This window comes from Lagenorhynchus albirostris, chromosome 20 (genome assembly GCF_949774975.1).
Source record: "Lagenorhynchus albirostris chromosome 20, mLagAlb1.1, whole genome shotgun sequence".
NCBI classification, from domain to species: Eukaryota; Metazoa; Chordata; class Mammalia; order Artiodactyla; family Delphinidae; genus Lagenorhynchus; species Lagenorhynchus albirostris.
The window spans coordinates 15929767-15948874 of record NC_083114.1 but is presented as its reverse complement, the minus strand read 5'-3'; the positions used below and the strand labels follow the sequence as shown (position 1 = coordinate 15948874).

Below are 19108 nucleotides of genomic sequence, written 5' to 3'. Positions count from 1 at the left end.
CTGTCATTGTAGTTCTCTTAATTCCTATTCCATCTTCCACTTTGCCTGTACAGCTTCCCTGTTTTTTTTTAATTTATGTATTTATTTGGCCACACCACGTGGCTTGTGGGATATTAGTTCCCCGGCCAGGGGTTGAACCCATGCCCTCAGCAGTGAGAGTGCAGAGTCCTAACCACTGGACCGCCAGGGAATCCCCCCACCTTCTCTTCTTTCCACCCACCTCAGTACCTCTCCCAGCCCCCCAGTTGTAAAACCAGAAGTAGGTTTCTGGTGAGACATAATTTGGGCCATTTCTTACAGGCATCACCCCCAGTAGCAGCAGCAGGACCCGGACACCTGCCTCTATCAATGCTACCCCAGCCAATATCAACCTTGCAGGTAAGGAGCTCGTGCCGGGGACTGGGGGTAAGAGGGATGGAGCTAGAAGGACTGTCACCTCTAACATGCCCATCTCCCACCTCTGTGTGCTTACAGATCTGACACGGGCTGTGAACGCCCTGCCCCAGAACATGACCTCACAGGTGTTCAGTGCCATTGCTGCCGTGACAGGACAAGGCCAGAACCCTAATGCCACCCCGGCGCAGTGGGCCTCCAGCCAGTATGGCTATGGCGGCAGTGGAGGGGGCAGCAGCGCTTACCACGTACGTGGCTTGGGGAGGAGGCTCCCTGCAGAGGGTGGGGAAGGGTGAAAGGGAACGGTCATCCTTTACCAGCCTGTGTCCATAGACTGGTCTCTGCAGTGCCCACCACGAGGGCCTTCCTAAGGAGAGGATGCTACCACAGCATTAGGAACTGTCTCCAGCAGATGTTCCTTTTTCTCAGGCCCATTTAAGGGGAACGGGAATGAGAGAAGTTCTGACCTTTCCGGAGTCTTTTGGGATCTTTAGAATCCTCAAGCCTCTAGCAACCTCAAGTGGTCAAGGGTGCACTGTGTTGTTGTGCCAGGTCCCATCGTGTTGGCCTGCCTCTGCTGCTCAGAACCACACACTGCTCAGGAGAGGGTCAGCTGGAAGGCTCTGGATGGAGCCCAAATTTTCAGCTTGCCAGAAATTCACAGAAAAACCAAATAAGCACAAAACCCGTCCCGATTCAACTGTTCACCTTTCTCCAGGTGTTCCCGACGCCAGCCCAGCAGCCGGTGGCCACGCCACTAATGACCCCCAGCTACTCCTACACAACCCCAAGCCAGCCCATCACCACACCACAGTACCACCAGCTACAGGCCAGCACCACCCCTCAGTCTGCCCAGCCCCAGCCCCAGCCCTCCTCCAGCTCCCGGCAACGGCAGCAGCAGCCAAAGTAAGTATACAGATGGTGGCACAGAACAGGTTATTAGTAGAGGAAGGTGCTCTGGATCTTCTGACAGCCATGGCCCAGGTGATGTCCCCAGGAGGACTACTTTCTGGGAGAAGAGGGAAGAACACTGTGGCAGCAGGCCATGGCTGCTGTCCATAGAGGCGAGGTCCATTTCTGCAAGAATGGATGCTCACCAGTGATTGCTGGGAAGGCTTTCTTCTAGAGAGTCCCAGTCTCAAAGGCCCTTGTTCTCCCTCCCAGGTCCAACAGCCATGCAGCCATCGACTGGGGGAAGATGGCGGAACAGTGGCTGCAGGAGAAGGAGGCAGAACGGCGGAAACAGAAGCAGCGGCTGACACCTCGGCCCTCCCCCAGCCCTATGATCGAAAGCACCCCCATGTCTATTGCTGGCGACGCCACCCCACTCCTGGACGAGATGGATCGGTAGGGGGCCTGCTCCTAGGACTCTGGTTACCTCTGAGGCTGGGAGAGGCCTGGCTGCCCATTGCCTCACTCCTTGCCCCTCCTTTTCTGTCCATAAAGTGGAGTGAATTGACGTTCTCTTTGGTGGTCAGCCTGGATGGGTGACAGTCTGGATGACCTTGCGCACTTGAGCTCAGTGTACGCTAGGCAACAATACTCCCACTCCAGGTCCTCACCGACCACCTGTCCTGGGACCAGGCTGGGAAGGGAGTGTGGCAGGGAGGAAGAAGAGGAAGAAGAAAATGAGAGTGGAACAGTGTTGTATTCTACTCCCTACAAGCCATTTTGAGCTTCTGCTCTCACCTGACTCTGGGCTGTGATGGAGCACCAGCTCAGCACGTGAGTCTCCCCCAGCTCTCGTGGGGAGATGAATGCTATTTATTCAGTTTGGGACAGGAGAGAGGAGGGAAGGTATTTCTGACCGATACCAACAGCTTGGGTGGCTATCAAAGCAGGATCACAAGGGACGTAGGGGAGCAGTGCTAACCTGCCCAGCCCCACCTGGCTGCCCCTACCCCCTGCTGCCACGCTTCCTGCCCGTCATTTGAATAAACAGTGTTTCTACAGAGCACTTGGCAAAGCCTCTCTCCAAGTCTCCAGCTCTTGAGGGGGAGCTTTCAAAGCAGTGTTTGGAGCTCTGAGGGCTCCCTTGACTCCCTCTTCCAGGCCATCAGAGAGGCAGGGACTTAGAGAGGAGCAGGTGGCTTCTGTACCATGTTGCCTAGGGTCACATCCCTGTTCCACTTCCCAGCCCTGTGACCTTGAGCGAGTTCCTGTTGTCTCTAAGCCAGCTTTCTTATCTGTAAAATGGAGATGATGATACCTAGCTCAGCAGGGCAGCTGTGAGGACTAAGAAAGAATGTGTGAAGTGCTAAGTCCAGTGCCTGGGACCTCATCAGGCCTCAGGAAATGTTAGCAGCTGCTATTACACTCACACACAGCCACCCCATCCACTGTGCCTTCTAGTCTTTTCTGGCACATGGGAGAAAGGCCACAAGTCAATCTGGGTGTCTCCACTTGAACCCTGCACCTCTCTCTCCCCTTTTTGCCGGCTGGGCCTTGGTCTCTGACAGTACCTCCACGTGAGTCAAGTGTATCTCCCCCAGGATGGGCGCCCCACTCACCTGGTCCCACACACACACAAAGCCCTGACGAAGAGAGCTGACTAGTCGCTTCCCCGAGCCCCATTGCCTCTTTTGTTCTGGACTGATCTCCCTGTGTTTCTTCACTAGGGCTTCACCTCAGAGCTTTGCCTGTCAGCTCTGGGAAAGCAAAGCTTTCCCCCTCCCTTTCCTCTGCTTGGGGCTCAGCAGAGAAGTCAGAAAAGGCCACTGCTGCCCAAACTTGGAGAGCTTCCCGCCTTGCTTTCCTTCATTCAAGATCCCTTTGGCTGTTTGTTGGCAAGAGTTGGGGGAAGGGGCTGGCCTTCTGACAGGAATTCAGCACAAAAGGCCTAGAAGGGCCTAGCAGGAGCAGGGCCACACCAGCTGGGAAGGTTCATCATGTTCCTTTTGATGCCACCAGCACCTGCCCCAGGGCCACTTAGAGTAGGGAAAGGCCAGGCAAGGCAGCACAGAGTGGGTTAAAAGGTTCAATTTATTAGTGGTATCACTGCACACAATGCCTATCACCAAGTGGATTTTGCACAGACCTGTCTCCCAGTAGACAGGAAGCCTCCTTCCCACCCAGAGGTGCTCTTCTCCTGCCCTGGACCTAAGATGTTACAGAGAAACGGGCTGTGCCCCTTCCCTGCCCTCCCACCTGCCTTCTCTGGGCTTCCTCTTGAAAGACGGATTGCCCTTCAGAAACACCTGCAGCTCCTTAGCCCCTTGGCTCCAGTTATGCCCAGACGCTGCCCCCTCCCCCCCCGCCCCCCAGAAATAGCCAGGTTGGAGGGAGAGAGAAGCAGGGGGTCAGCTACAGGTTTGATCGTATTTATTCTTCGCCCTGGTCACCCTGGCCTCAACTGAGATTGGGGTTTGATGCTGGGGGATATTTCCTCATGTTGACCTTCTTGACTGGTGAGGTCTTCATCCTGGGCTTCGTGGCCTGGACCCCGTTCTTCTCTCTCTTCCTGGGTGATAAAGACTCCACAATATCCTTACTGGAGGGTTCCTCCCGCCCAGGGTCATTGTAACTGTCCAGATCTCGCCAGCTGTCTGGGCTGGACTCTGACATCCTGGCCAACTCTCTTGGGCTTAACGATTGGCTTAAGTCTGGAGGTGATTCTGATTTAACTGGGCTTTTCTTCTTAGTCAACTTGCCCTTCTTGACTTTTTTCTTCACCTTTGCTTTTTCATCCGTCTCCTCCTCCTTGTCTTTCTCTTTTCCCTTTTTCTTCTTTATCTTCTTGATCATCTTATTGCCCTGGGACTTCCCTGTGGGGCTTTCGGAACGCCAGATAGTGATGGGAGTTGCTAAGTCAGGGGTACCTGTGACCATGCCCAAACCTGTGTTGGTGAGGAGGGCAGGGGGCCCCACCTGGGTCGGGATGGGAGGCTTGCTTTCTTCCTCCTCCTCCTCCTCCTCCTCCTCCTCCTCCTCCTCCTTCTCTTCCTCTTCTTGGTTTAGGTCATCTGCCCCGCACTCACGGTGGATGGGATGGTGGATCACTGCCACAGAGACAGGCCTGTAGCTTTTGCACCCGGGGGAGAGGAGAACAGGGAAAGATGGTTGACGGAGTGTGGGGGCCAGTGACCCCCATCGGCCCGCCGGCACTCACCAGCCACACCAGAACCGCTCCACACACTCTCCCTCTGGGATGAGCTCAAAGCATGGGCACTGGATGATGTTGAAACAGGCCGAGTCCACATCTTGGGAGCAGGTTAGGCCCACATCTCTGGAACTGCTATATGTCTTCTCTGAGCAGTCCTTCAGCCTGCCACACAGGGGACTCAGGCTGGCTCCCCTGCCTCCACGACTCCCCAGGGGCCCAGAGCAAGAAGCCTGAGGGACAGCAGGCTTGCACTGGGTTCAGCCCAGTCTGCCAAAAGACCTCCCCGTGGCTCCTGGAACACAAGCCAGGTTTACAGAAGCTGGGGCAGGGCTGGCAGCACCAGGTCAGAGCTGAAGCAGGGAACCACAGTGAAAATTTTGGATCTGGCTCTACCCAGGAGTCTCTCCTGGGCTGTGGGTCTCCCAAGGAGGAGGGCCCTTACCTAGAATCACAGTCACAGTGGCTGATACAGTGCAGGTGCACGTCGTGGTGGCCATAGTCAGAGGTGAAGGGATGGATGATGTGCCCGGTGCACTTTCTGTGTTTCCAGCAGCACCTGTCAGTGTCCTTGAATTCACCTGACAGGGTAGGAGTCTGGGGTAAGAGTGGGTCGTACTGCGCAGCAGCAACATACCTGGATCTCCCTTCCCACAGCTCAATATAAAGGCTTCACCAGGTTCACCTGCTGCCACCATCGTCCCTCCCTCCCCCAGAGCTGTTTCTTTTTTTTTTCTTTCTTTTTTTTTTTTTTTTTTGGCCGCACCATGCAGCTTGTGGGATCTCAGTTCCCCCAACAAGGGATTGAACCCTGGGCTCCGACAGTGAAAGTGCCAAGTCCTAACCATTGGACCGCCAGGATTCCCCCCACAGCTGCTTCTACTGCTGAGTAGTAACAACTCAGCCCAGCGCTCTCCTCTCCCCAGTCCACTGCATGTGACTCTGCCTGCCCCTCGCAGACTCCCAGGACAGTGTCTCACCAAGTCCCCCTTGCTGTCCTGTGACACCTGCCTCTTCCCCTCCCCTGCCTTCTGTGGGAGCCTACCTTCCTTCCCAGGGCCCTCTGCTGACTCTTGCCTGCCCCTCACCCCGTGCTCGGAGTTGTCAGCTACCCCACTGCACAGAGTACCTGGGTAAGGGAGGGCCCTCTTGCCATGGCAGACGGGAGCACCACTTCAGAGTCCCCAGCAGTTAAACCTGGCGGCAGCAGCATCCTCAGTTCCTACGCCTGCCCCACACAGGCCCAGGAGGCCAGTGTCCGACCGCTCACAGCCTCTGAAGCCACTCCATCCCCAGGGCCTGCTGCAGCATGACAGCTCAAGCCTGGAGGGGAGCTAGGCCTGAGCCTCCAGTGCGTCATGTTCCTTGGCTGCTCCCGCTGACTCTTCCCTTTCCCTCCTTCTCTCTTCTCCCTCTGACACCTTTCTCACTCTCACTTCTCTCCCCTTTCCCAAGCTCACTCTTGATTCTTTCCCTTCTCTTTACTCATCAAGTTCCCATTCCCCATCCATTCTCTCTCCCCAGTCTTAGAGCCACAGACTCAAACAGTCCACCCCTTGTAGGCGACACAGATACCATGTCCCAGGGCACAGGGGAGAAGCTGCTGGGGAGAGGCCTGGGGATTAGGGGAAAGGCCTGAAGAAAGGTTCCTACCTCTTTTGCTCAGCTGAATGCAAGCCCTGTGCACACACTGGTGTCTCCCAGCCTCCACCCTCACTGCCTCACCTCTGACCCTGCCTAAGGCCCCAGTCTACCAATGGCTCTCCCCTTGGGCCACCATCTAAAACAAGCCCAGGAAGTGATTCCCTGTGCCGAGAGGACAAGGCACCTTCCTGGAGGTTCCCCCTGAACTCCAGCTCCGCCCGCTCCCAGAGGAGGAAGGGGGCTCTGGAGAAAGGGGGCGGGCACTCCCAAGTTCCAGGCCAGCCCAGCTTGGGGTGCTATGGCTGGCTAACTCCCTCCAAACAGGCCAGGAGGACTGTGCCTTTATCCAGCCACTACAAGGGGTGGAACTGGGGCAAGACCTCATACTGACCACCAGCTAGTAGCTAATCAGGCTGGGGGTGTGTTACTCCAAGTGGCCTTAAAGTTCTTGAGAGATGAGACAGCAGCTTGGTCTGAGCCTTCCCTACATTCTTCCTCCCCTTCCCTCCCCCGCCACCAGGCTCCGGGGGGCCTGGGTCCCCCATACACCCCAGATCCACTTAGTGGCCTCCCTTTCTGCTTCCTTTCCTCCCATGCCCTTTCTCCATCTCAGGGAAATAAGAGGCAGGGGAAGTAAGAGTCCTGCACCACCACCTTGGGCTTTCTCCAGCACGGCTGAACTGGAGCAAAGGGCAGCAGGGTGGCAACTGCTCTGAACTTGTAGTCAGGCCTGGGTCCAAGTCTAGCTGGGTGACCTAGGGCAAGTTACTTTACTTCTCTGAGCCTTCATTTCCTTATTCACAAAATGGGGATGACGGTAATACCTATTTTGCAGGGTTGTTGGGAGGACTCAGTTTACATGTGTCAAAGATATTGGTGCACCATACATAAAGTGCCATACAAAGGAAACGGGTGATTGTGGCTTCCAGGAAGGGGTGGCCCTCTCTGTCTGGCACAAGGAGGGGTCTCAGGGTAGGGCAGCTGGGTGACCCCTTCAGGACCAAACACTTCCCTCCCTCCTGCCTACCACCAGGTGAGGGGTGGTGGGGACCCCTGGGGCCAGAGATCCCCCAGACAGACCCACCTTCAGAGGAGAAGGTAGATGCGTCAGTGCTGGACGCTACACCAGCCAGCAGATGTCCTCTCTCCCAGCTGGGTAACCTGTTTATATCTGAGAGAGTACAGAGATGTAACAGCAGCCCCCCTCCCCATACCATTCATTCAAAAAACATTTCCTGAGAAGCTCCAGGTGCAGTCCCCAGAAGATGCAGAGATTAAAAGAACAACACAACAGTCCCTGCTGTCAAGGGGCTGGGGGAGGGCATGAGGAGGGGAGAGGCAGGAGAGGTCTGTGGAACAGTGCATGACAGTAGTGTGCGGCAGACACTGATAGGGAGGGAAATGGTGGGGACAAAGGCCTGTGGGAGGACAGAACAAGGACACCTACTGAGATGGGGATGGGGTGACCTTCTTGGAAGAAGCATAATAGGAGCTGAATCTGGAGTCATGAATAGGAGTGAGCCAGAGTCTAGGCAAGAAGGGACGGTTCCAGGAATTGTCCCAGGGTGTTCCCAAAGACAACTCCAACCGGCAGCAGCTCCATCAGCAACCACAGGGTAGAGTCTGCCACTTCCTTTTTCTGCCACTTAGCTTTGTCCTTTGGGGTACTGGAGCTGAATCCTGCTTAAGGAAGGTAGCTGACTGCTTGGGGACTTCAGCTGGGCTTTCAGTGGCACTCGGTCATCCTTCTACTGGTCCCTGGTGAGCTCCTTCTGTTTTCCACAGCACAGGAAGTACTCAAAATTAATGGAATGAATGAATGAAACTCCAAGCACTTTCCTGGAAACTCCTACCCTGCTTCTGTTCCTCTCAGCACAAAATTTCACCAGCATTATCTATGGCTGTCCCCACCCTCATCAACTTCCAGCCTGGGGAAGTGGCCCGCCTTCCTCCTGCCCAAGCACCTGAACTCTAGGTCCCAGCCAGAATTCTCGCCTTCTGCCTCTTTAGTGTTTGGGGTTTTTTTCCTCCCTACAGGTTATGAACATCTTCAAACAAAACACTCTATGAACTCTGTTTCTCACTCTGCCACTGCATATCCCACCCCTCTTCCTTTTCAATCCAAGTTTATTCACTCCCTCATTTAACGGATGTATTAGCTTTACTAGGCACCAGTGAAGGAAGCCCAGTCCCTACTTTAGTGAGCTCAGAGTCTCTACCTCTCTCTTCTACTCCAGCCACCTACAGCATGGCAGCCATCCCAGCCCCTCTAGCAGAATAGCCCAGGCAAAGGCCACCAGTGATCTAATAGCCAAACCCAGTGGCCTTCTTTTAGTCTCATCTCATTTGACCCTGTTGACCAATCTCTTTCTTCTGCAAACTGTTCCTTTGGCTCCCATGACAGACGCCTCTCATCTCTCTTCCTTCCCAGCTTTTTAGTTCTTTCCTAACTCCTTTGCTGTCCCCTGTTTCTCTGCTGTACCCCTTAAATTGGTGATTACCAAGGTTCTGTCTTTGGTCTCCTTCTCAGAAGAAGCTACAGGCTTGTCTTGGATAATGTTATCCACTTCCATGGTTTCAACATCCACTAATAAAATGACATAAATCTGGGTCTCCAATTCAGACTGCTTTCCTGAGCATGTAGCCAATGTCCTCTCGGACATTCCCAAAACATCAAACCAGCATGTCCCATATGAACCCACCATCTTCTCCCTACCCTTCATGAACCACCTCCTCTTGTATCTTCCACTTCAGAGAGCAACAGACACCTCAGCTAGAAATCTAGGGATCATTCCTTCTCTCACTTCTCACCAACCTGATGAACAAGTCTTGTCATGCCTACCTGCCCCCATATCTGCCTCTGTCTTGGTTTAGACCTTCATTATCTCTGACCAAGACAGCTGGAGTAACCTTCTGCCTGGCCTCCCTGACTTCTGTCTCACTACCCATATCCAGCCCTCACAATGCAGCCAAACCGGTTCAGCACATTCCTCCTCTTTAATAGCATTCCACTGCCTTCAGGATGAGGTAAGAACTCCTTATCAGGACAGAACTGGTCCCCAGGACCCAGGCCCTTGTTCTTCAGTTATAAGTTCCTCTTGTCCATCCATCCCTCTTCCCACCCCTCCCTTTTCCATTCCTTCTCTCCTGCCTCCCACTCCCCAGGAACACCTGCTCATCTTGGAAAGAACAATGCTATCCAAGTAGAATGGGTCACACTTCTCTTTTGCCCCTTTACCCTACGCCAATGTACTTCATGTGTTTATAGCAACTTGAGAAAAAGGCCTATATTTAATCCACCTCTGTATCTATAGATCCTGGAACATGGAAAGTGCTCAGTAAATGTTGGTTGATTGAATGAACACATGAGTAGAAGAGAATAAAGCCCCTATTGGAGCCACAAAGAAGCTATGGCATTGGAGATTCTGCTCAGGGTTCAAACCTGGGGACTTTTCTAGGGAAGGAGAATTGACCTTGGATGAGCATCTTCCTAATATCAGGCACTGTGCTGGGCTTTATTTCGGGGCGGGGGGGGGCTTTTAAAATATGCCTTTGATTTTAAATCCTCACCAAAGCCCATTTTATGGATGGGGACAGAGACTTACAATAAGTAACCTGTCCAAAGACACAAGTTAACAGATGACAGAGGTAGGATTCAAATCCTGTTTTCCTGGCTCCATAGTCTATGCTCTTTCAGCCTGTCTACTTATGGTCCTATCCAAAACTGCCCTGCCAGCTATCACTTACCATTACACCGGCTTTTCAACTCTAATATAGCCAATTCCTCACCCTCTGGTTTTACTCAGTCCTGACTCCACAGCCTCCCATATCCAGCCTGGACCAGGCCAGAGGAGCGCGAGCCAGAGTCAGGATTCAAACTCTGCTTGCTCTCTCCAGTCACCATGGAAGAGGCTTATATGCAGGGTCCACTGACTTAACTCCCCTGACACCCCCAAGAAGCCCTGACAATTACAACTCTGCCAAGGGGAGGGATTTAATAACTCTCCTCAGATCTTCAGTCGGAGTTTCCGACTGAAGCAGAGTCCAGAGCTCCTCAGCAGAAGTGATTGAAGTTGGACACAGGGGGACTCATTCATTCATAATGAATGAGAGTGATAGCTTAAAAGGAAGAGGGAGGCTTGTGGTCTCTTTCTCAGTAGGGCATTATTCTGGGCGCAGGGGCCTAACTCAAAACTCACAGGTGATGCTCATTTGTACAGAATCCTCCCAGTCTGGAGAGCTGAGGCGCTCCCCCCGACCTTGCGGCACAAGGGGTAGGGTTTCAGGTGGGGTACCCGGGCAGCAGAACTGGGGACGGAGGGAGGGAGGAAGGAAGGGAGTAACCAAGGAAGGGAAGGAGGGAAGAGGACGGAGCAAGGCAGGGCAGCTCCCGTTTCCTTGGAAATGCCTCCCTGGCCCCGCCCACATCTGGAGGCGATTGTGATGTCACCTGTGGAACTTCCAGCCTTTTTCCTGCCCCAGAGTCAATGAAACCTCCCGCCCCAGCCCCGGCGACTAGTTGGCCGCTGGACCATGGGCTCCAGCCAAGCCCCGCACTTCTTGGGCAGCGGCTTGGCCTCCGGTGCGGCACAGCAATGCCTTCCAGCCTTACAACCAGAGGCCTCAGCTCTGGCTTCAACCGGACCACCCCAACTGAACGCGCAGGCGGTTCTCTAGGTCTTCAGGACCCCAGTCCTCAATCATTGGTCCATGTCTCGACGTGAGCCCACCTCCAGATCCTAACTCCGCCCCAGCCAGTCCTTGACCCCGCCTCCTTCGTCGGGCTCTCTCAGGTTCCACATCCACCTTGGGTTCTCAAGCCAGGCCCCATGCCACGCCTCCAGCTGGAAGCCCTCCCCTAATCTGCTGCCACGTCCCCTCCTTACCGGTGCTGCTCTCGTCCCATCAGCTGGCATCGTCCTCAGTTTTTTCCTTAGTCCACCTTTCAATCCTCAGTGTCGTCCTAACCCACATATCTCTCAGCCTAGTTCTTCGTCTCTACAAGACTCTTCCTCGCAGAAGTCCAACCCTGAACCTCAGCTTGGCCGAGTCCAACGTAAACCCCAATCTCAGCTTCGCCCCAGTCCAGCCCTTAACTCCGCCTCGTGCTTGCCCAGTCTCCCGCCTCCCTCCGCTCTAGGCTGCGTTGTCTTAGCCCAAGTCTGAGCTTCCGCTGCGCTCTTCATCCGGGTCCTCCCAGTTCATTCCGGGCCTCTCCCTCTTTGTTCCACTTTAACCTTAGCACCTCCCCGTTATCTCAGGCCTAAACTTTAGCTCGGCCGCTGAGGCCCAGCCCTCAATCCCATCCCTAGTTCCTCTCCAGATAGGCTCCAGGTTTAGTTCTACCCCCAGACCCTAGCCCCGCCCCTAACCCCGTTCTTAGCCCCGCCCCAGCCATTCTCGCAACCTCCGGGCCCCTCCCAATCCTTCGGAACCCAGCAGCTGCCCTTAGCCCCGCCCCCAATCTACACTCGGGCCCCTGCCCGCTTGCCTAGGGAGCTACTCCCACTAAACTCCAACCAGCCATCCTGGCTCTTCCAAGGTCCCTCCTTCCCTGGCGGGAGGCCGGGCTCGCTCTCGCTCTCTCCCCGTCCGCAGGCCCCTCCACTGGAGCCCAGCTAATGAAGACGTGATGTCGGCTCGCAGCCCCCCGTGCGGCGCCCACCCACAGCGCCCCCTCCTAGCCCCCATGGGGCACCCTGTATTGAGACAATACTGCCCAATATAGACGTCAACATAGAGCCAAAGAATCGTGGTCACTCTTCCCCCAAATATTTAGTATAATAGTTAAGGTTTTTGAGCTCTTCCTGTGCGTTAGTGCTTTATTTCACTCTTGCAACCTCATGTCGTATCTCCATAGGCTTGCCCCATGCGCGGAGCAGGGCAAGCTGCACGCATAGTCACCTACTACACACGCCCCGCACAGCGCACAGCCCTCTCACCCTTAAGTATAGTATACACACTGCACATGCATGTATCACACTCATAGCGCAGGTAAAAAAATCTACTCACCACACACGGACCAATGCAACACGCACACATGCACACGCCCCTCACATACACCACCCAGAACACAGACCCATACTCCTGCTGCGCACACTCCACACAACACAAACACTCCACAGTACTATGGTGCAGGACACACACACACACACACACACACACACACACACACACACATATACACTCTGTGTAAGGCAAGAGTTGGGGATCACAGTCCTGTAAGGGAACAGAGATGGAAAAACAATTCCAGGAGAGTATGAAAAAAGTGTTACAGCCACATCACTAACTTTCCACACATCACACCTCTCAATTTCTCTTGGTACCAGGCTCCAAAGCCAGGATATGCCTCAAAGGATGGAGAGAAGGGAAAAGGATGTTGCTTAAACTTTGCTTTCTCCAGAGCCATCAAGGGCCTCTCCTGTTGCTGCTCTGCATGATCTCAACCTCCACCTTCCTCAAGACCCAGCAGCCGGAGTGCAGGATCACCCAGACCCACTGTAGCTTTAGAGAACTCTAAGAACAACAGGGAGGACTTCCCTGGTGGCGCAGTGGTTCAGAATCCGCCTGCTAATGCAGGGGACACAGGTTCGAGCCCTGGTCTGGGAAGATCCCACATGCCGCAGAGCAACTAAGCCCGTGTGCTACAACTACTGAGCCTGCGCTCTAGAGCCTGTGAGCCATACTACTGAGCCCATGTGCCACAACTACTGAAGCCCACGTGCCTAGAGCCCATGCTCCACAACAAGAGAAGCCCCGCTCACCGCAACTGGAGAAAGCCCGTGTGCAGCAACAAAGACACACACAGCCAAAAATAAATAAAATAGTTTTAAAAAAAATAAATAAGAACAGCAGGGGAGGGGAAGCCAGGAGAAGCGGGAGAGTGCAGAAAAGCCAACTCTTCCAGAATAGAGTAGTGGGTAAGAATGGAGGCAAAAGATCGGGATTGACATATATACACTACTATGTACAAAACAGATAACTAATGAGAACCTACTGTATAGCACAGAGAACTCTACTCAAGTGCTCTGTGGTGACCTAAATGGGAAGGAAATCCAAAACAGAGGGGATATATGTATATATGTATGGCTGATTCACTTTGCTGTATAGCAGAAACTGACACAGCAGTGTAAAGCAACTATACTCCAATTTAAATTTTAAAAAAAAATGGAAGCAAAGGAAGAATATCTGCTGACTGGGAACGAGGATCTGTGTTCTAATCTTGACCCTCCATGACCTCCCAGGATGACACCAGGCCACATGTGTCTCTCCATTGTTGGCCCAGATATGAGACACTTCTAGACAATCTCTGGCCTTCTGGATGTCAACAGTGAGCCAGGTTCTCGGTCACTCTTCATCCAAACTGTTATAATAGTTAAGGTTTTTGAGCTCTTCCTGTGTATGTTAGTGATTTATCTTATTTCATCCATGAAACCTCATTTTACAGGTGAGGCAACTGGGAGTTCCCTGGTGGCCTGGTGGTTAGGATTCTGGGCTTTCACTGCCATTGCTCAGGTTCAATCCCTGGCCAGGGAACTGAAATCCCATAAGCTGCATGGCATGCCCCCCCGAAAATAATAATAGAGATGAGGAAACTAAGTCACAGAGGATAAGTGATTTGTCTGAGTGTCCCAGGATGGACAGCAAGGATTCAAATGCAGATCCTCCTGACTTGGAGCACGTGTTTTTTTTTGAAGAGGGAAAAATGTATGTCTTTTTTTTGGCTGCATTGGCTCTTAGTTGCAGCACGCGGGATCTTCGCTGAGGCGTGCGGGATCTTTTGTTCTGGCACGCGGGCTTCTCTCTGCTTGTGGTGTGCGGGTTTTTCTCTAGTTGTGGCTCTCAGGCTCCAGGGCCTGTGGGCTCGGTAGTTTGTGGCACGCGGGCTCTAGTTGGGTCGCGTGAGCCCAGTAGTTGTGGCGCGCGGGCTTAGTTGCCCCACAACATGTGGGATCTTAGTTCCCTGACTAAGATCTTAGTTCCCTTAGTTCCCTGTGGGATCTTAGTTCCCGTGTCCCCTGCATTGTAAGGTGGATTCTTTACCACTGGACCACAAGGGAAGTCCCCGTATGTCTTATTTTTTTATCCAATTTAGTTTTTAATTGTTTTAAAATGTAAGAATACGCTACTGATAATTTTGTTAACTAATATAGTTAGATGTTATCAGATAGCACATCTTCTGAGTAAGAGCCCTGCCTTTACCTTCCTGGGCCTTCTGGTCAACCCAAAAAGCACCCAAAACTCATTCACTTCTCACTGTGTTCCCCTCAGAGAAGTATTTTTTAAAGGACAGGCAGGAGGAAGGTGAAAAAAAATAAAAATATTATCCAATGGTGGACTTGGGTATAAGCACGAAGTAGCAGGAGACATTTGGGGGGAAGGAACCGAAGGAAAAGAGCTCTCAAAGATCTCAAAAATTATTCAGATGTCATCCAGTAAGGGTTCGGTGCATCCCCCAAACGTGGTCCCTGAGCTCCTAGCCTGCCTGAGGCCCGCCCAGAGGCCAGGAATGGCCAGAATCCCAGAAGGCTCCAGTCCCAAGATCACTATACAGCCCTGCCCATTCCACATCCCTGATCCCCCACAAAGGACTCCAGCACCTAACCTGCTAATAACAGATATTTTAATGCATAAGGCATAGTGTGAGGCTGGGACCATTAAGCATCCTCAAACCCAGAGGGCCCAGCAGGCTGAGTAAGAGCAGCAGGGCCCACCCACCTCCCTACCACTGGGCAACCTGGAGGACCCTGGAGGAGAGGGGCATCCAGTTTTTGGCACGGTGCCTGGGAGCAGGAAGTGACTAGCATGGTCCCAGCTACACCTCTGGGGATACTGCCACCAAGGGGCAGCTCTTTGGTCTGGAAAAACAGTCAGTGCAAATGTCCAGGGGTTGAGCTCTGGGAGAGTAAAGGTGGCACACTGCCCCAGGGCTGGGCAGTCTCTGGATAGTACCCTCACCCGTCACGGGCAACACATGGGCTTCTTCTTGCTGGCAGTTAGGTAGAGGTTGCTGTCATCACTGTTGATGCCTGAAGAAGGGTGAGAAACATGTGAAGCAGGGATTGGAGGGTCCCTGTGCCCTCTGCCACCCTCATCCAGGCGGGCACTCACGGATAACATCCCCAATACGCCGGGACCCCGATTTCTCCAGCTCAGCCAGCACGTTGGCCTCAAAGGTCAGTGCCGTCACACGAAAGAAGAATTCCCGGACATTTTCACCTGACACAGGGAGCAGTTTCAGGCCTGGGGTCAATGAGCACAGCTGGAGTGTAGGAGTGAGAGGCAAGGTAGGCAGGAATGCCACAGCAGAAGGCGGGACGCCTCTGACTCACCAGTGAGAGATGAGACTGCCCAGTACTCGGCCTTCATCTCTTGGGCCACCTTGAGTGCATCTTTCTCCATTAGCATATACTGAGCAGGAGTCTGAGGGAAAGCCAGAGTCAGATGCTGGGGGTGGGGTTTCCCTTGTCAAGGTGGGAACTCCCCCCACTGGCACACTCACACTCAGGTCCTTCTTGGAACCCACGAGGAAGAGAAGCACACTGGAAGGGTCATTCTCCTTGAGTGCATCAGCTAGCCACTGCCTGCCATAGACAGTGGACAGCAAGGGATGAGGGAGCTAGACAGGCTCCCCGCGCTGACACTTATATGCCCAGGGACCCTCTCTCTGGTCCTGGATACATTCTTCTCCTTCCCTTCCATGCTCCTGACCCCTCTCTTTTCTGAACCTTCTCTTCCCAGAGCCCCCATTATAGTTCAGCATGCGCACGTACTTGGTATGTTCCAGGGAGGCCACATCATTCAGGTTGAAAACGATGATGATGGCTGGAAGAGTGGAAGAAAACATGCAGATTGTTGGGGAAGACACTACTGGTTCATTTCCACAATCCCTCCAGCCCTAGACTAGAGGCCAGGTGCTCCCACCTACCTCACTTAACCGTGGCCCTTACCTTGAGCTCCTCGGTAGTAGGTCGATGCAATGCATTTGAACCTCTCCTGGCCAGCGGTGTCCCAGCTGGGAGGAAAGAGGGGGGAACACAGGTATGTGTGGGGCAGGGTGGTGCTGGTGGCTGCGGTGGGAGATAGGTGCTGGGAGAAGGAACGGCAGGAAGGAGTGGAGGAAGAACTCACAGCTGCAGACTGAAGGGGACGCCCAACACCTCAAATCGTTCCATCTCAAAGTCCACTCCGATGGTGGCCTTGTAGTTCTTATCAAAGGTGTCTTTGCAGAACCTGAGGGGGCACCAGATGCTCTGGTCCTGAGCCCAGCCCACCTGGCTAGACCTGGGCCCACTCTGCCCAGCCCAGACCAGCTCAGCTGCAGCACCCTCTTACCTATTAATGAGACAAGTCTTCCCCACTGACAGGTCCCCCACCACAATGACCTTGGAGATCTTAAATCTGCTGGACACAAGAGTGGGCAGGAAAAGTGAGCGCTAGCTCTTTCACTCAGAGGAGTCCCAATGCTCCCTAGTAGGTCCACAAAGGTAGCTGCACCCAGGCTGAGGTTACCATAGACACCAGGCCTGGACAGATATGCTGGGGAGGAGTGTTTTTGTTTTAGTATCAGAGAGACATGATTTTGAATTCCAGCTCTCACTTACTAGCTGTGTGACTTAGGACAAGTTTCTCAGCTTCTCTGAGCCTCAGTTTCAACCTTTGTTAAGTGGGGATCTAACATACATTTTACTGGGTTGTTGTGAAGGTTAAAATGAGATAAATGTCCTATATTCTGAGACATACACACACACACAACATACATTCTAACATCTCTGAAATCAGGATACATCTTAAAAGTGGTGGTGTTTTCCATTTAATAATAGACAATAATAGTATACAACACACTGCTTGGGCACACAGTAAATGCTCAATTACTGGTGGCAACTGTTAACAGTGTTACCTTTTTTTACCCACAATAGGACTCATCCCTCTAGGACTGCTCCCTACCCTGGAGCTCAAATAGATGGTGTGTGGGAAGCTGAGCTGGCGACCACGCCCTCATGTTGGACACCTTCTCTCTGTCAGGAATTAAACTGCCACCTTCCTACCCCACCCCATCTCTTAGGACTCGCCTCAACCTAGCTGGAAGAAACAGGAGCACACAAGGGCATGAAAAGCGGGAATAACCATATAGCTGGTAAAAGCTGAAACGGAGCCTCCAGATGTTGGCTCTGTACCCTTGCTTTGACTACAGGTTTCCTGGGACTTCTTTTCTTCGTTCCGGGTGTCTCTAACTCACCCCACGGTGCCTGTCCGGTGCTCCTGGCAGGCGCAGGTGACGCGGGGGTGGAAGTCTTTGTGCACGTGCAAAGCGGCCTCCTTCCTCAGGTACTGAGAGGGAGGGAAGAGAACGAGACTCACCCATTCCTGGCCCTCTTCCCGCAACCAAGCAGCCCGCGGCGGGGGATGGGGAGGAGACCACCCAGAAGCAGCAGGCCTAGCTGGGCGGCAGGGCTGGGCCCAAGCCTGTAACTGGTCTGGTGCCGCCTACTCCCCGCCCACACCCACCGCAGCCAGAAGCCCGACGTGGCCCTGGCGCCTACCTGGGGCAGCTCCGTCAGGACGCGGTCCCTCCGCACCGGCGCCAGAATGTTCATCTTGCCTGCGGCCTTGCGGGGCGCCCTGAGAAGGCGCGGAGGCCTGATCCGCCCCAGCGACCCGGGCCCGTGGAGACCCGACAATCACCCGCGACCGAGGGGTCCCGACTATAACTCGGGGCCACGGGGAGCCTACGGGAGCCCGTGGCCTCGGGGACGCTACAACCACCGCGGGCCACGGGGATGAGACAATCACCCGGGGCCGGGGCGAACCCACAATCACCCGGGCCCGGGGCGTCCCCAGGACGACTCGGGGGCGAGGAGACCCCTCGGCCGCCAAGTTGGGGCGTGGAGTCCCGTCTGGGGGGACCCGAGCCCGCGCTGACCCTACAATAACCCGGGGCCGGATAGTTCCTACAATAACTCGAGGCCGTGAAGACCCGACGACAACTCGGGGTTGAGGCGACCCTACCATAACAGAGAAGCCCGGGGGCGCGGAGCGGCCCCGCCACACGGGGTCAGTGTGGGCAGGGACGGCACAGCACGGCCGGTGGACTGCTGGAGGAGGGGGCGAGGGGCCCAGTGCGCTGCAGGGCCTCGCGTCCCACTCGGCTCTCTCTTCGCAAGCGCTGTAACTTGATCCCCGGAAATTCCTGGAAAAGGGCCGCCCCCCGCCCCTCTCCCGGCAGCTCCAGGCCTCGCAGTCCGCCCCAGCCTCCCCCTCCCCTCCTCCCGCCAGCGCTGCCCCAGGTCAGGCTCCCCCTGCAGACGCCTCACCCGGCTGCGGGCCCGCCCTCACCCTGGTTGGAACCTGCCCAGATCGGGATCCCCCAGGTCTCTCTCCCGGGCACCTCCTGTGCCGGGCGGAGCCTCCATGGGGACCCTTACCCAGTCGAATTGGTGATGGGGAATCGGTGATCGCTGCGCAGCATCTGGCTGCGCCAGGAACCAGCGGGAGGGGAAAGGGGGAGAGAAGGGGCCCTAGGAGAGGCGGCGCTTCCCTCCTCAACTCCAGGCCCAGGACGTGACTCATAGGGTCTGCCCCCACTCGCCCTTCTGCCCTGGGAGGTGGTGGTGGGGAGCGTAGAGGGGGTGCCAGGGTCGGAACGAGGTACCACCAAGGAGAGAGAGGTCCGAAATCTGGTGCGTTTTCCTCCAAGGCTGCCGTGTTAGATTGGGGGCCTGGGGCGCCGAAGACCAAGCTGCCTCCCTTGATGGAGGATAAAGGAGGGCTAGGGGACCCAGAATTCCTCCCTTTGGAGAAGTCACCGCTCTGGGACATGGGGACTCTCCTTTGGTATGGGCGTTCTTCGCTCTGACCCCATTGAAATCTACCTCCACTCCCCCAGGACTTTTCCTTTTTGCAGTCTGCAGGCTAGAAGAGGGGGTAGCACACAACAAATCTCACCTTCAAAGGTGATTCCAAGAGAGGAGG

General features: G+C 54.4%; 3 protein-coding genes across 15 annotated transcripts in view; 1 reads left to right on the top strand and 2 right to left on the bottom strand.

The window, feature by feature from the left end:
- SUPT6H (SPT6 homolog, histone chaperone and transcription elongation factor) overlaps positions 1–1852 on the top strand; it is a 31051-nt gene extending 29199 nt beyond the window's left edge. For both annotated transcript variants that reach the window (XM_060133357.1, XM_060133358.1), the window contains exons 34-37: positions 301–378; positions 475–641; positions 1112–1299; positions 1558–1852. In XM_060133357.1, the coding sequence (XP_059989340.1) occupies positions 301–378; positions 475–641; positions 1112–1299; positions 1558–1744 (620 nt within the window). In that variant the 3' untranslated portion in view covers positions 1745–1852. The remainder of the gene's footprint in view (positions 1–300; positions 379–474; positions 642–1111; positions 1300–1557) is intronic.
- Positions 1853–3699: 1847 nt separating this feature from the next.
- On the bottom strand, positions 3700–11452 carry PROCA1 (protein interacting with cyclin A1). 6 transcript variants are annotated; one of them, XM_060133361.1, is made up of 6 exons: positions 11023–11452; positions 7584–7932; positions 7221–7307; positions 4938–5073; positions 4502–4657; positions 3700–4414 (listed from the first exon to the last, which is right to left on the bottom strand). In XM_060133361.1, the coding sequence occupies exons 2-6, from the start codon at positions 7642–7644 to the stop codon at positions 3742–3744; spliced, it is 1113 nt and encodes a 370-aa protein (XP_059989344.1). In that variant the 5' UTR covers positions 7645–7932; positions 11023–11452; the 3' UTR covers positions 3700–3741. The 6 variants fall into 6 exon arrangements, 3 of the variants coding, with proteins under 3 accessions (XP_059989344.1, XP_059989343.1, XP_059989345.1); XM_060133360.1 differs by having other exon boundaries at positions 7584–7908; XM_060133362.1 differs by lacking the exon at positions 4502–4657 and having other exon boundaries at positions 7584–7908.
- A 3290-nt stretch (positions 11453–14742) lies between these two features.
- Positions 14743–18527, bottom strand: RAB34 (RAB34, member RAS oncogene family). Of its 7 annotated transcripts, none has more exons than XM_060132936.1 (11): positions 18473–18527; positions 17680–17892; positions 17376–17467; positions 16472–16540; positions 16268–16369; positions 16087–16151; positions 15910–15961; positions 15639–15720; positions 15469–15559; positions 15248–15379; positions 14743–15165 (listed from the first exon to the last, which is right to left on the bottom strand). In XM_060132936.1, exons 2-11 carry the CDS (start codon positions 17731–17733, stop codon positions 15098–15100), a joined length of 807 nt encoding a protein of 268 aa, XP_059988919.1. In that variant the 5' UTR covers positions 17734–17892; positions 18473–18527; the 3' UTR covers positions 14743–15097. The 7 variants fall into 7 exon arrangements, with proteins under 7 accessions (XP_059988919.1, XP_059988920.1, XP_059988921.1 ...); XM_060132937.1 differs by having other exon boundaries at positions 16472–16537; positions 18473–18524; XM_060132938.1 differs by having other exon boundaries at positions 15248–15355; positions 18473–18519.
- Between the last annotated feature and the right edge of the window lie 581 nt (positions 18528–19108).

Excerpts from the sequence above, each read along its gene's own strand:
- PROCA1 (XM_060133361.1), bottom strand. The coding sequence starts at position 7,644 with ATGACTCCAGATTCAGCTCCTATTATGCTTCTTCCAAGAAGGTCACCC. Across the intron at positions 7,308-7,583 it reads GTCACCCCATCCCCATCTCA|ATATAAACAGGTTACCCAGC; the intron begins GTAGGTGTCCTT and ends GTACTCTCTCAG. Across the intron at positions 5,074-7,220 it reads ATCTACCTTCTCCTCTGAAG|GTGAATTCAAGGACACTGAC; the intron begins GTGGGTCTGTCT and ends CTACCCTGTCAG.
- RAB34 (XM_060132936.1), bottom strand. The coding sequence starts at position 17,733 with ATGAACATTCTGGCGCCGGTGCGGAGGGACCGCGTCCTGACGGAGCTG. Across the intron at positions 17,468-17,679 it reads TCCTGACGGAGCTGCCCCAG|TACCTGAGGAAGGAGGCCGC; the intron begins GTAGGCGCCAGG and ends CCTCCCTCTCAG. Across the intron at positions 16,541-17,375 it reads CACCGGACAGGCACCGTGGG|CAGATTTAAGATCTCCAAGG; the intron begins GTGAGTTAGAGA and ends TCTTGTGTCCAG.